This window comes from Dendrobates tinctorius, unplaced genomic scaffold, assembly GCF_039654945.1.
Source record: "Dendrobates tinctorius isolate UK_male_01 unplaced genomic scaffold, ASM3965494v1 ptg000023l, whole genome shotgun sequence".
Taxonomy (NCBI): domain Eukaryota; kingdom Metazoa; phylum Chordata; class Amphibia; order Anura; family Dendrobatidae; genus Dendrobates; species Dendrobates tinctorius.
This window is the reverse complement of record NW_027361691.1, coordinates 7,946,817-7,961,161: the sequence shown is the minus strand read 5'-3', so window position 1 is coordinate 7,961,161 and position 14,345 is coordinate 7,946,817. Positions and strand designations below refer to the sequence as shown.

The following is a 14,345-nucleotide window of genomic DNA, read 5'->3' as shown; positions in this document are numbered from 1 at the left end:
TGTTTTCGGACCTTTCGCAACCCCGGGTGGACTACAGCGACCAATTCTGCCGCCTCAGGCCGCTCCAACCAGGATAGGGAGCGGCAGGTCTCATATAGAGCCAACCCATTGGGGAGAATGCATACTCAGCAGCCCAGATCGAGGGGATCCAGATCCCAAAGATCGTCGGCCAAATGACTCGAGGCCTCTACCAGACGACACCGGCAAGGTGGGCGGCCACCTACCCTGGTTTCACCACATCTGGGTCAATGTCGCTCACGACGCATGGGGAAAGGAATTGGTGGTCTCAGGTTTCAAAATAGAATTTGTCAGATATCCTCCAAGACGGTTTTTTCTTTCCCGGCTTCCCAGGGTGGATACCCAGGCAAGGGCTCTATTGGGAGCCATCAAATCGCTCCAGCACAACGGAGTCAGCTCAGGGGTTCTATTCCAACCTTTTTGCGGTTCCCAAAAAGGATGGGTCTGTCAGGCCTGTTTTGGACCTGAAGCTTCTGAACAAATTCATCAGGATTAGACATTTCCAGATGGAGTCTCTCCGTTCAGTCATATCGGCCATGGAGCAGTGAGAATACTTGGCCTCAATAGACATCCAGGACGCATATCTGCATATTCCCATTTTTTCCTCCTCATCAGAGGTTTCTACGCTTCACCATCGGCGATGAACATTTTCAGTTCGTAGCGCTACCCTTCGGGCTAGCCACGGCTCCCAGAGTGTTCACAAAGGTTATGGCAGTTGTCATGGCCACACTGCATTCTCGAGGCATAGTCGTCTTGCCTTATCTGGACGACCTCTTGGTCAAGGGCCCGTCAATACGGGCATGCGAGGTTTTCCTTTTGGTCAACATCACGCTAGATACTCTTGCCCGCTTAGGATGGTTGGCAATGCAAAGGAGTCATTCCTTGTGCCTGCTCAGAGGATCTCCTTCCTAGGAATGATCTTCGATACTTGCCGAGGGTTGGTAATTCTCCCTCAGGAAAGGGCGCCAGCTCTCCGGCAGGGTGTCCGGACACTTCACCAACCAGTCCCTCATACCATCCGATCCGGGATGAGGATTCTAGGGAAAATGGTGGCAGCAATGGAAGCGATACCTGTCGCCCAGTTCCAACTTCACCCCCTGCAGCACGCTGTTATGATTGAGTCACCGTAGGAGGCAAAAACAGAAATGCTAGCTAAGTCCAGAAAACCAGAGAAGTTGGCAGCTATCGGATTGCAGACCCCTGAACCTATCAACACAACTAGCAGTAGCTGTGGGGGGTTCCTACGATGCCCTAGACCCCTCGATCACAGCCGGAGAATTAAATAGGCCTAAAGAAAGAAAGGGGAAATCTAAACTGCCCCAGAGCAGACCCCAAAGCAATAGGCAGCCCCCAACATATAATGACGGTGAAGCAAGATGAAAATACTAACACAGACAGAAAGATAGACTGAGCAAAGAGGGGCCCAAGCTAGCTAGATAGAAAAGGACAGGAAGGCTGCTGTCTGCAATCCGTGAAAAACCCTATGAAAATAAGAGCCAACAGACTGACAGTGAAAAAGGCCCTGAAGACGCTAGGCTTCAAAAAAGCTAAGTCAGTACTCAGGAATATTCTGAAGACAGAGCTACAGGCAAAAGGAGATTCAGCTCACCCCAGCAGGGAATGGCAGAATACAGAAAAGCAAGGAAAACAAAAAACAAAACAAAAATGCTAACAGGCAAAACAGAAAACTTAGCTTTAGAGGAGCAGGAATCAGACTGGTGTCCTAGAAGTCCACAGAGAAATCACCCGCAGGGCAGAAGGGCGCCGGCAGCCTTATATCCAGTCCGTGACTCCACTCAGCCAATTATCCTCATTAGGCTCAGGTGCCTGATAATCAGGCTCACTACCTTCCTTCACCAGAATAGGGAGTTCACCAGACCTCAGTGACGAAGGGGAAAATGAACTCACAACAGCACGCCCTCTTGTCAGTCTGGGACAAGAATCCTTTCACGCTCGATCGGCGATGCCGACTGTCCTCTCAAGTCAGGCAGTCGCTCAGATGGTGGATAACCAGCTCCTCTCTGGCCCAGGGGAAACCGTTCCCCCCAGATCATTGGCTGGTAATGACAACCGACGCTAGTCTCCTCGGTGGGGGAGCGGTGTTTCACCACCACATAACCCAGGAACAGTGGTCGCCACAGGAGGCACGCCTCCCGATCAACTTATTGAAGATACGAGCAATTCGGCTGGCTCTGCAGAAGTTTCATCACTTTCTAGCAGGCCGCCCCGTCCAGATTCAATCGGACAACGCCACGGCGGTGGCTTACATAAATCATCAAGGGGGCACCCGCAGCAGAGCAACCATGCGCAAGGTGGGGTTCGTTCTTCAGTGGGCCAAAGCAAACCACTCGGTGATTTCAGCTGTCCACATTCCGGGACGTGGAAAATTGGGCGGCAGACTTTCTCAGCCAGCAGGGTCTTGCATCCGGAGAGTGGTCTCTACATCCCTAAGTTTTTCAGCAGATTTGTCAATGGTGGGGAGCTCCGGATGTGGACCTGATAGCTTCCAGAATAAATGCCAAGGTGCCCACATATGTCGCTCAGGCCAGGGACCCGCAGGCATTCGCGATGGACTCGTTGGTTCTGCCATGGAACCAGTTTCGCCTCCCATATCTATTTCCCCCACTGCCACTACTTCCGAGAGTCATCAAAAAGATCAAGACAGAAGGGGTGCCGGCGATTCTGCTGGCCCCGTCGAGCGTGGGACGCAGATCTAATGCAGCTGCTCGCCGATGTTCCTTGGCACCTGCCAGAGCGCCCAGATCTACTGTCTCAAGGGCCGATTTGCCACCCGAACTCAGGGACCCTGTGTTTGACGGTATGGCCATTGAATCTTGGATTCTAACCCAGGCAGGGTTCGGGAGCGAGATGGTCGCTACAATGATTAGCGCCCGGAAGCCTGCTTCAGCACAAATTTACCACCACACCTGGAAGGTGTTCTTTGCTTGGTGTCGAGGCCGCGGTGTTTCTCCGCTGAGATTCTCGATCCCCAACATCTTAGCTTTTCTCCAGTCAGGCTTAGAGAGCCCGGATAGCTCAGTCGGTAGAGCATTAGACTCGGGCTTTGCCCCAAGTTCCCTCAGGAGACAAATATCGGCCTTATCCATCCTGTTCCAGCGCAGAATTGCTACCAATTTGCAGGTGAAGACTTTTCATTCAGGGAGTCTCCCACTTGGTACCTCCCTATAAGGCGCCTATGGACGCCTGGGACCTTAACATGGTCCTAAGTGTTCTGCTGGAAGCTCCATTTGAACCGCTTCAGGATATCTCTTTGAGGTACCTTTCCTGGGACGCCTGGGACCTTAACATGGTCCTAAGTGTTCTGCTGGAAGCTCCATTTGAACCGCTTCAGGATATCTCTTTGAGGTACCTTTCCTGGAAAGTGGTTTCCTAGTGGCCATCATTCCATCAGGCGGGCTTCAGAGCTGGCGGCCCTATCCGGCCGAGATCCGCTCCTCACTTTCCATAAGGATAAGGTGGTCCTCAGACCAGCCCCTCCCTTTCTGCCAAAAGTCGGGTCCTCTTTTCACATTAAGGAAAATGTTGTTTTGCCTTCATTTTGTCCAGCACCGGTGCACCGTGTGGAAAGTGCTCTTCACACGTTAGACCTGGTAAGAGCCCTCTGGAGGTATGTGTTGTGGACAGCACCCTTTCGTCAGACGGACACACTGTTCGTGCTCCCCGAAGGGCGCAGGAAGGGATTCGCTGCCTCAAAATTGACCATAGCCAGATGGATTCGTTTGACTATTCAGGAGTCCTACTGCATTAGAGGCACGCCGATTACAGCAGGGATCACAGCACACTCTACCCGGGCAGTGGGCGCCTCTTGGGCGCTTCGACACCAGGCTTCGACGGAACAGGTTTGAAAGGCAACAACCTGGTCCAGCCTGCACACATTTGCCAAACATTATAATATCTATGCTCAGGCAACGGCGGATGCGAGCCGGGGTAGAAGGATTCTCCATGCAGCGGTGGCGCACCTTATAAACAAGAGGTGCATGTAGCTTGGATTGGTGAGTCTATTCTCCCATCCAGGGACTGCTTTAGGACGTCCCACAGTATCTGTGTCCCCCAATAAGGCGAAGGAGAAACATGGATTTTTGTGATAACTCACGGTAAAATCCTTTTCTCCGAGACGCTTATTGGGGAACACAACACCCACCCTATTAGCCAGTTGGCTCTGTTTTTGTTTAGTTAATACAGATTTATTTATGTGATTTAAGGGTGGTCCTTTTCTGGACATGTACCTGTATTAAGGCTGATTTTGTTGTCCTCCTACTGCTTTGGCACCAAACTGAGTTCCGCCCGCAATAGGGGCGAGGGTGTATACGACGGAGGAGCTAACCTCTTCTTTTCACTTAGTGTCATCCTCCTAGCGGCAGAAGCATACACCACAGTATCTGTGTCCCCCAATGAGCGTCTCGGAGAAAAGGATTTTACGGTGAGTTATCACAAAAATCCATGTTTCATATTGAGATGACAGGTAGTGTTTTTAAAGTTCTATGGAGGTGGAGGAGCTAGAGGCAAACAGACATTTTAGGGAGGAGCTAGAGGAACACAGACATTCTAGGGAAGAGCTAGAGGAACACACAGACATTCTAGGGAGGAGCTAGAGGAACACACAGACATTCTAGGGAGGAGCTAGAGGAACACACAGACATTCTAGGGAAGAGCTAGAGGAACACACAGACATTCTAGGGAGGAGCTAGAGGAACACACAGACATTCTAGGGAGGAGCTAGAGGAACACACAGACATTCTAGGGAGGAGCTAGGGGAACCCACAGTCATTGTAGGGAGGAGCTAGAGGAACACACAGACATTCTAGGGAGGAGCTAGAGGAACACACAGACATTCTAGGGAGGAGCTAGAGGAACACACAGACATTCTAGGGAGGAGCTAGAGGACCACACAGACATTCTAGGGAGGAGCTAGGGGAACCCACAGTCATTTTAGGTAGGAACTAGGGGAACATACAGAGATTCTAGGGAGGAACTAGAGGAACACAGACATTCTAGGAAGGAGCTAGAGGAACATACAGACATTCTAGGGAGGAGCTAGAGGAACACACATACATTCTAGGGAGGAGCTAGAGGAACACAGACATTCTAGGGAGGAGCTAGAGGAACATACAGACATTCTAGGGAGGAGTTAGAGGAACACACAGACATTTTAGGGAGGAGCTAGAGGAACACACAGACATTCTAGGGAGGAGCTAGAGGAACACAGACATTCTAGGGAGGAGCTAGAGGAACACACAGACATTTTAGGGAGGAGCTAGAGGAACACACAGACATTCTAGGGAGGAGCTAAAGGAACACAGACATTCTAAGGAGGAGCTAGAGGAACACACATAAACTCCAGGGAGGAGATAGAGGAACACACAGACGTTCTAGGGAGTAACTAGAGGAACCCATACACATTCTAGGGAGGAATTAGAAGAACACACAGAAATTCTAGGGAGGAGCTAGAGGAAAACACATACATTCTAGGGAGGAGCTAGAGGAACACAGACATTCTAGGGAGGCGCTAAAGGAACACACAGACATTATTGGGAGGACCTAGAGGAACACATATTCTGCTGCAAGTTTTGAAATAGCAGTTAGTTCTCTATAGAACCTTATGAGCACCAACGGTCATCTCCAAACTCAGTAATTCAAAGGTCTGTATTTACTGAAGATTGTGAATTGAGAAATTTGAGAACAAGTGTTCAGTTCAGGAGGAGAAAGAAGCAAATTTCTCAAATAAGTTATACAGTATTACATAGTTTCATATTTTCATGAGTTGTATTGATTTATGAAAATAAATGGATAAAATGAAAGTTAATTTTTAATCTGACTACTGTTTAACTTCCCGTGATCTTTACAAATATTTGTCTTCCTTGCACCAGGGCCGTGGAATTTTTGCCAGTGGAAGCCCCTTCTCTAAGGTGACTCTTCCAAACGGTCAGACCTTCTATCCAGGTCAAGGAAATAACGCGTATGTCTTTCCCGGCGTAGCTCTGGGGGTCATTGCATGTGGCGTCCGACATATCTCTGAAGACATCTTCCTGACCACGGCAGAGGTGCGTATTTCTAGCCTTGAATTGAAGTTAAGTTCCACCTCTCACTAATGTGGTCGGCAAGTAAAAAAACTTCACTTTTTGAGTGTGACTATGTGGAAACTGTCAAAAAGCTGCTGTTGACGGATCTTGTTTATGGTTTTGCAGCTGCCAAGCCTCGATAGCACCTGAATAATAATCGAACGATTATACGTATTACTATCTTCTCTTTTCTGTAATATTTATCTGATTCTAACACAAATTCTGTCTCCTCTTAGGCTATTGCAGAAGATGTGACCGCAGAAAATCTAGCGGAGGGCAGACTGTATCCTCCACTAAGCACCATCAGGGAAGTGTCCTTCAAAATTGCTGTGAGGGTAAGTGTCTGCGGTCCCATCATGGCTCTTCCCTTGATTTTGAGTAAAGTTCTTGAGTTGTCGTCTTCTTTTAAGTGATTCTAAATTATATCGGGCTGTTTCTTAACCCCTTCATGCACGAGCGATTTTTTTTAATTTTGTTTTTGCCCTTTCATTTTTCCTCCCCTTCTGCCAAGAGCTGCAATTTTTTTTTTTTTTTTTTTACGTCCACATTGCCACACGAGGGCTTGTTTTTACGCAGGACGAGTCGTAGATGTGAACGACACTTTTCAATCTACCAAATAATGTAGTGAAAAATTGGGAAAAGAATTCCAAGTGCGGTGAAATGGTGGCAATAAAACAAGCCCTGCAATTTTACCACTTTTGAGGTTCAATTTTATGGCTGTTAACGGTTTGGTATGAATTACTTTCTCCGGGTCCGTACGATGATGTCGATGTCAAATTTATATTTTTATTTATTTTACTGCTTGTGGTTTGTGTCGTGATAACTTTTTTATTTTTTCCATCAACAGAGTGTTTATTGATACCATTTTGGGGTAGATATGATATCAATATTTTGATCACTTTTTTAGCAATTTTTGGGGAACTGCGGGGATAAAAAAAAAAAAAACAGCAGTTGTCTCATTTATAGTTATTTTTCTTTACAGGGTTTATTGTATGGGTTACTTAAAGGGATTGTCCACTACTTTAACACTGATGGCCAATCCTTAGGATAGGTCATTAATATCTGATCGTCCGGAACCTGCCACCCCCGGGAATCAGCGGAGCTGGCCGTCTACCTGTAGTGGCCGAGGATTGTTACTGCACATCCGCCTACTATTGATTTGTGTAGGAGACGGATATGTATTACCCTGCAGCGGCCACAAGTAGACGGCAAGTAAATACCTCCAGCCAACAGCTGATCGGCGGGGGTGCCAGATCCTAGCCGATCAGACATTGATGGCCTATCCTAAGGCTAGGCCATCAATGTAAAAGCAGTGGACAACCTCTTTAATATTGCAATTTGATAGATCTGACTTTTATATTTTTTGGAATATTTTTGCTTTTCAACTTTATTTTTTAGTCCCCCCTAGGAGACTGTAAATTGTGATTGATCACTTGTACCATTTACTACAATACAATAATACTGCAGTGTACAGAAGAAATGAGGGTCTCCTGTGGCAAATTTACAGATTTTTTTTGTTTACCCCATATCTTACAAAAACAGAATAACAAAGGATTAAAATATCATATAAACCCCGAAATGGTACCAGTGAAAACAAAAACGTGCCTTGCCAAGACAAACCCATGTGGATCAATGGAAAAAATAAAAAAAAAAGTGATGGATCTTTGAATACAGTGACACAAAAACAAATAATTTTTATTGTGCAAAAAATGGTAAAACATAAAAAAAATCAATAAATTTGTATCGCGATAATAGTCAAAAATAATTGCTAAATATAGTTATGTGTCAATTATGCTGCACAATAAATACCATAAAAGCGAAACCCCCCACAAAATCAGTTGCGGAGATTCCAATGCAATGTTCCTGTAAAGTGGATGAAGGATTCTTACCTTCGTCTATAATCGTCTCTATAACCATTGTTCTTTTTACCATCTTCTTAGATCGTAGACTATGCGTACAAGAATAATTTGGCTTCCTGGTACCCAGAACCCCAGGACAAGGAGGCGTTTGTGAACTCCCTGGTCTACAGCCCGGACTACGACTCCTTCACCATAGACAATTACCTGTGGCCGGAGAATGCCATGGAGATACAAGACGTGTAGCCTGCGCCCCGTGATGGGCGTTGTAATGTCGGACTGCGAAACGTTCTACTTGGAGGACACGAAGAAAGCAGCTCAGATCAAAGCTTCCCATAATCCATAAATCATGAAGGAACCGGCACGTGGAAAACTATGAATGTAATATTAGCCTAGCATTACCGGATCAGTGGGTTTTATAAGAATCCATTACAGCGAACAACATATTTAATAATTATTCACCACCACGACATAACGGGAACCAACCCTAGTCCTGGGATGTGGACCTTTGGGCCATTACCCTTGTTGTATTACCATTGCCACCATGTTGGAATAGACGTGGCATCAGCGTGGTGGGTAAAGACCCCAATACCCCAATCTTCAGACCAGATTTGCAACCCATGGAGTAAGCAGTGTCACTGATTTTTCTTTTTTACTCAAAATGTGCGTTGGTGGGATACTTATTAGTGACCATTGGGGTCTGGCATGAAAGGGCCATGATGCATTCGGTGACACTCCCAACCAAGCGGCGTTTTAAGATTCGTAACCTAGTCCCAATACTGGGGTCTTTCCATAGGGATCCACAGGATAGATCTTTAAAGATCTGATCCCGATTATGGAGAGCCCACTGCTGTGACCCCTGAAGTCACTAGAACAAGGGTCCCAAACAGGGCCGTCTCGTTCAAAACAGTCACTGTGGGCTCCTCTTCACTTTCAATCTTTTTCCTTCTCCCCTTCTAAGAGCTCTTTTTTTTCAGTCAGTTTGATGGAATAGTATGTCCTATAATATTCAGAGAAATTGACTTTAAAATGAAAATAATGAACCAATATTTAACCAATAATCATAATAATTAATAATGAACCAATATAAAAGAAATATAAAAATTTTAAAAAATGTTGAAAAAAATAATACGAGTTTATATCACTTCCTTTTTCCCAGAACATAACTGAAATCTAAAGAAAAAAAAAACACATTTGGAATCAGGAAGTCGTGTGATGGTAAGAACTAGTAGCAGTAGTTCTTACCATCACATGACTTCCTGATACCAAATGTGTTTTTTATTTAATATCTTTTAGATTTCAGTTACGATCAGGGGGAAAAGGAAGTGATATAACATATATATAAATACCGGTATGTATATTTTTTTAATATTCGTCCCCCATGAGGTCCTGGATTTGTACCTGTGATCACTCAATCTTTTGTACTATACACTGTAATATTGCAGTGCATTGTAAAATTACAGATCTACTATGAGGCCACCGGCTACGTAGTTGTACAAATATGGCAGACACGGGGGACTTAAAAAAGGCCCTAATTCTGCTGTTACAATAACATTAACACCCCGCACCATGGTCCGCTATCAGACATTTCTCACCTTGGGTAGGTATTGTGGGAAAATCCTTATAAAGGGAACATGTCTGTCACGTGAGCAAAAAATGCTTGGAAAGGACTGTCGCTGGTTTAGAAAAAGACATTCCACTTTTGCAAGCATCATATCCTTTCATCCGAGTCATCATGGCCGGCCTTCAACCACTCGTTACACGTTGGATGACCTAGCTAATAAATGTGTCACCAATATTATGGGAAAACATAAAATTTATATTTTTGAAGGGCATCGACCTATTTAGATTCCTATTCCTCATAAGACTGATTTCATACATCCGACTTTTATGGTCCGTGTACAAGCCGCGATATCCGGACCGGTCACAGGTCTCCTGACACAAACGCCCGAGTGCAGGTCACAATATCCAGACTGCTAACAGGTCTCCTGACCCAAACGCCCGAGTGCAGGCCGCGATATCCGGACCACTAACAGGTCTCCTGACCCAAACGCCCGAGTGCAGGCCACAATATCCAGACCGCTAACAGGTCTCCTGACCCAAACACCCGAGTGCAGGCCACAATATCCAGACCGCTAACAGGTCTCTTGACCCAAACGACCGAGTGCAGGCCGCAGTGTCCGGACCGCTAACAGGTCTCCTGACCCAAACACCCGAGTGCAGGCCACAATATCCAGATCGCTAACAGATCTCTTGACCCAAACGACCGAGTGCAGGCCGCAGTGTCCGGACCGCTTACAGGTCTCTTGGCCCAAACGACTGAGTGCAGGCCACCATATCCGGACCGCTCATAGGTCTCCTGACCCAAACACTCGATTGTAGGCCGCAATATGCAGAATGGTCACAGGTTTCCTGACCTGAACGCCCTAGTGTAGGCTGCAATATCCAGAATGTTCACAGTTCTCCGGAGCCAAATGCCCTAAGTTGCAGGCTGCGATATCTGGACCGGTGATAGATTTCCTGACCCAAAAGCAACAGCTTCATATAGAAAGTTGAATTAATCCAGACATCGCGGTCTGCACATGGACTGTGAAACCGGCCCTAGGAAAAATGAAGCAGCACTAATTCCTTCAGCCACAATTGAGGGGGGGATCAAAATGGGTTCTGTTTCAAAAGCTAGGCTGCTGCTCATTATTGTATGCAGCCTTTATTATATATTTGCCCATTTTCATGGTAAACAAAACCCACATTAAAAAAAAAGAAACAAAATGTCTGCTTTTGGACGCTGGTGACACCAACAAAATGGCTGCTCCAATTGTATGCCAACAAAGCTTATAATATGTTGATGACGGTCAAGAACAGTTTGAACCCAATAAAATGGGTCTCGGCAACAATATTTTGCCCACATATAAGATACCGACAGAAAATGTGTAAGGAGGAAAACTAGGCCTCGTAACCAGGCAGGAATAGCAACCAATGCAGCTTTCATTTTCCCAGTGGAATCTGACTGGTTCCTGTGGACAACACAACCTTTTTCTGTTTGCCTCGGGTATTTATACACAAGGTTTTTAGTCAGATTCTCCCTTAAAATTATTAGTTTTATTTATTTTTCAAAATTCTATTTTTTTGTCAAAAATCACCATTCTGTTGTGGTACTTCAATGTTAAAGGGTTAGAAAAACGAGGCTGCTTCATTCCTGTACATGGGTCATGTCTGATTTTTTTTTAGCTCATCTCGGAAATGAATGGGTCTGACCGTTAATACCGCACCTGACCTGTGAACAGGAGTGGTGCTGTTATCATTTTTTCCAATCCTACACAACTTGTCAGCAGCTCCAGGCCGATCCTACAGGAGGTCATAGATGATGTCCCGTACATATCACCCCCAAGGCATTATTTACTGACATATTAATTTTGATATTTGAAAAAAAGTATATAGTTTCTTTTGTGGGGTAGCGGTGGGGATAAGAGGCCGCCAGACCCTGTTATCACCCCTTATCAATAGGGTAAATATTGAATCTGTGGTATCTGTGTGGTTCGCCTGTGGCTTAGTTGTACCCAACATTGTGTCACTTATTGTCCTCGGTCCTGTACATTGGAGGCCGAGTCTTTCCACATTTCTAATTGTGTACAAGGCTTTCGTCATTTCCTTATTATTATTTGCTGACCGTCCATCCATGGAGGACCCTCCCATATTGAAGTGTGTGAGTTTTGTCCTCGTTCTTGCTTGTCTTCAGGCTATTGGTGTAAAGTACTTTGTGCTCATAACCCGCCTCTCCACCATCTTTAAACTCCGCCTCTAATCTCTGCAGACTACTTAAAAGTCCTTAAAGGGGTTTTCCAAGAAAATAAAAAATGTCAAGAAATATAGAAAATATCATTATGAATAAATTCCTAACGAATTTATTAAGAAATCACATTTGTTCACATTCATCTAGGCAGGTAGTCACTACAGTATATTAAAATGGCCGCAGTCTATTGCACTCACAGAAACCTGAACTACTGTGGAATGAGAGGTGCTTGTGAGCATGTGCAGTAGGAGGGTCCACCCCTCCAATCATGTGTATGAAAGTGAAGTATTGAAGATACCAGGAGCACTGAAGTATGAATAGTCTGCTCACACTGCTGTGCACCCTGTCTATCTGATCTAATACTGGTGATGTCAGGGGTGTTGAGGTAATAAGAGACTGCTCACACTGCTGTCCACCCTGTGTATCTGACATAATACTGGTGATGTCAGGGGTGTTGAGGTAATAAGAGACTGCTCACACTGCTGTCCACCCTGTCTATCTGACCTAATAATGGAGATGCCAGGGGTGCTGAGGTAAGAAGAGGCTGCTCACATTGCTGTCCAACAGGTCTCTCTGATCTAATACTGGAGATATCATGGGTGGTGATGTAAGAAGAGGCTGCTCACTTGCTATCCAACCTATCTGATGGGTGGACATTGCTGTGAACAGCCTCTTCTTACCTCAGCACTTCTGGTATCTCCAGTATGAGATCAGATAAACAGGGTGGACAGCAGTGTGCGCAGCCTCTTACCTCAGCACCACTGCTATCTCCACTATGTGATCAGATAGACAGGGTGGACAGCAGTATGAGCAGCCCCTACTGTCCTTGACATTTCTGGTATCTCCAGTATGAGATCAGATAGACAGGGTGGACAGCAGTGTGAGCAGCCTCTACTGTCCTTGATAATACTGGTATCTCCAGTATTAAATCAGACAGACAGGGTGGACAGCAATGTGAGCAGCCTCTGCTTTCCTTGACATTCCTCATACCTCCAGTATGAGATAGATGATGTGGACAGCAGTAGGAGCAGCCTTTAATTGTCTCAGCGCCCCTGGTATCTCCAGTATGAGATCAGATAGACAGGATGGACAGCAGTGTGATCAGCCTCTCCTTATCTCAGCACCCCTGGTATCTCCAGTATAAGATCAGATAGACAGGGTGGACAGCAGTGTGAGCAGTCTCTACTATCCTTGACATTCCTGATATCTCCAGTATGAGATCAGATAGACGATGTGGACAGCAGTGTGAGCAGCCTCTTCTTACCTCATCACCCCTGGTATCTCCAGTATGAGATCAGATAGACAGGGCAGACAGCAGTGTGAGCAGCCTCTATTTACCTCAACACTCCTGATATCTCCAGTATTAGGTTACAATATTCTTCCATTTTCGAATACATAAAGGGATGGGATGAATCTTCTACTGCACATGCTCACAAGCACTTATCCAAGCATCCTAGGACAGGTTTCTCTTAGTGTAACAAGGCAGCGGCCATTTTCATTCTATAGTGATTACCTCCCTAGACAAAACAAATGTGATTTTCTAATTAAAGATATTTACAAATGTATTGATAATGCCATTTCCTTTATTTATTTTTCTGTTCTCAGAGAACCCCTTTAATTCAATGTCCGGATTCTTAGCCCTTGTGATGGTAACGTGTATAATGCACTGACTTCCTATGTGACGGAATGTTTCTCCGATACTCGGACCACCGGGAAACTTTTATACTTGTAACTCCTTTTGAAATAAACCTTCTTCTTTTAGATGACTCTCTGTACGGTGTCTGGGACCTTGTGTCTCCGTCACTGATGTCTTTTTGTGGTTTTCTATTTCGGCTCCCGATACATTTACAGCAAGTCGTACCTGTATAATGCTTTTTATATAAACCTGGTAAGAATACTTTCCGGCTGGCGTTTACATGTTAGTCCGAGGGATAGATTAAGGGTTCAGGCATTCGCTACAGAATCCCTATATATATATATATATATATATATATAACATTTTATCGGACACGTGGCAGGATCTTGTGTGTCGCACCAATAGGACCCACATGTACTTCTTGCCTTTGCTGAAAGACAGTAATTGAAGTTTGATTATTAAATTAATTAAATGACAACATCAGCTGCAGCCATGTTGTTTAGATGCGGTGTTCGGGGGCGTGCATTGAGGAGGGACGGCCCCAGAGCAAAATCATAACGGTCGTTATCCTCTAAGCCTTTGCTAACCAGTGACTTAGAGGGCGCTCATCTTACCAATCTCTACTTGGTGACATTGGTGGTCTCCGGAAGAACAGTTCTGATCGCTTCAAAGTGTCCCCTAAGTACAGGAATTTGGGAGTACTACCCAATCTGACCTGCTGAAGAACGCTGCACGGAGCAGAGCTTAGGCTTAGAATTTGGGGTAGATCTCGAGAATTCATGAATCCTATCCCAGGTTTTTTCATCAGCTCAGGCAGTCCGTACCTCTGTCGGAATCATTCGGAGGATTAGGCTTTGTACCGGTGGCACAGCTGCAGTTTGTTACAATGGGTCGGTGAAGGTGAGAACACGCGGCGCCAGGTCAGAGATTGGTGATACTGTATTTAGCTCAGAAAGGATTGCTAG

General features: G+C 45.5%; 1 protein-coding gene across 2 annotated transcripts in view; it reads left to right on the top strand.

The window, feature by feature from the left end:
• ME3 (malic enzyme 3) overlaps positions 1-13,510 on the top strand; it is a 241,663-nt gene extending 228,153 nt beyond the window's left edge. For both annotated transcript variants that reach the window (XM_073569246.1, XM_073569247.1), the window contains 3 exons: positions 5,907-6,080; positions 6,335-6,433; positions 8,039-13,510. In XM_073569246.1, coding sequence (XP_073425347.1) covers positions 5,907-6,080; positions 6,335-6,433; positions 8,039-8,200 — 435 coding nt within the window. In that variant the 3' untranslated portion in view covers positions 8,201-13,510. The remainder of the gene's footprint in view (positions 1-5,906; positions 6,081-6,334; positions 6,434-8,038) is intronic.
• The last annotated feature ends 835 nt before the right edge of the window (positions 13,511-14,345 follow it).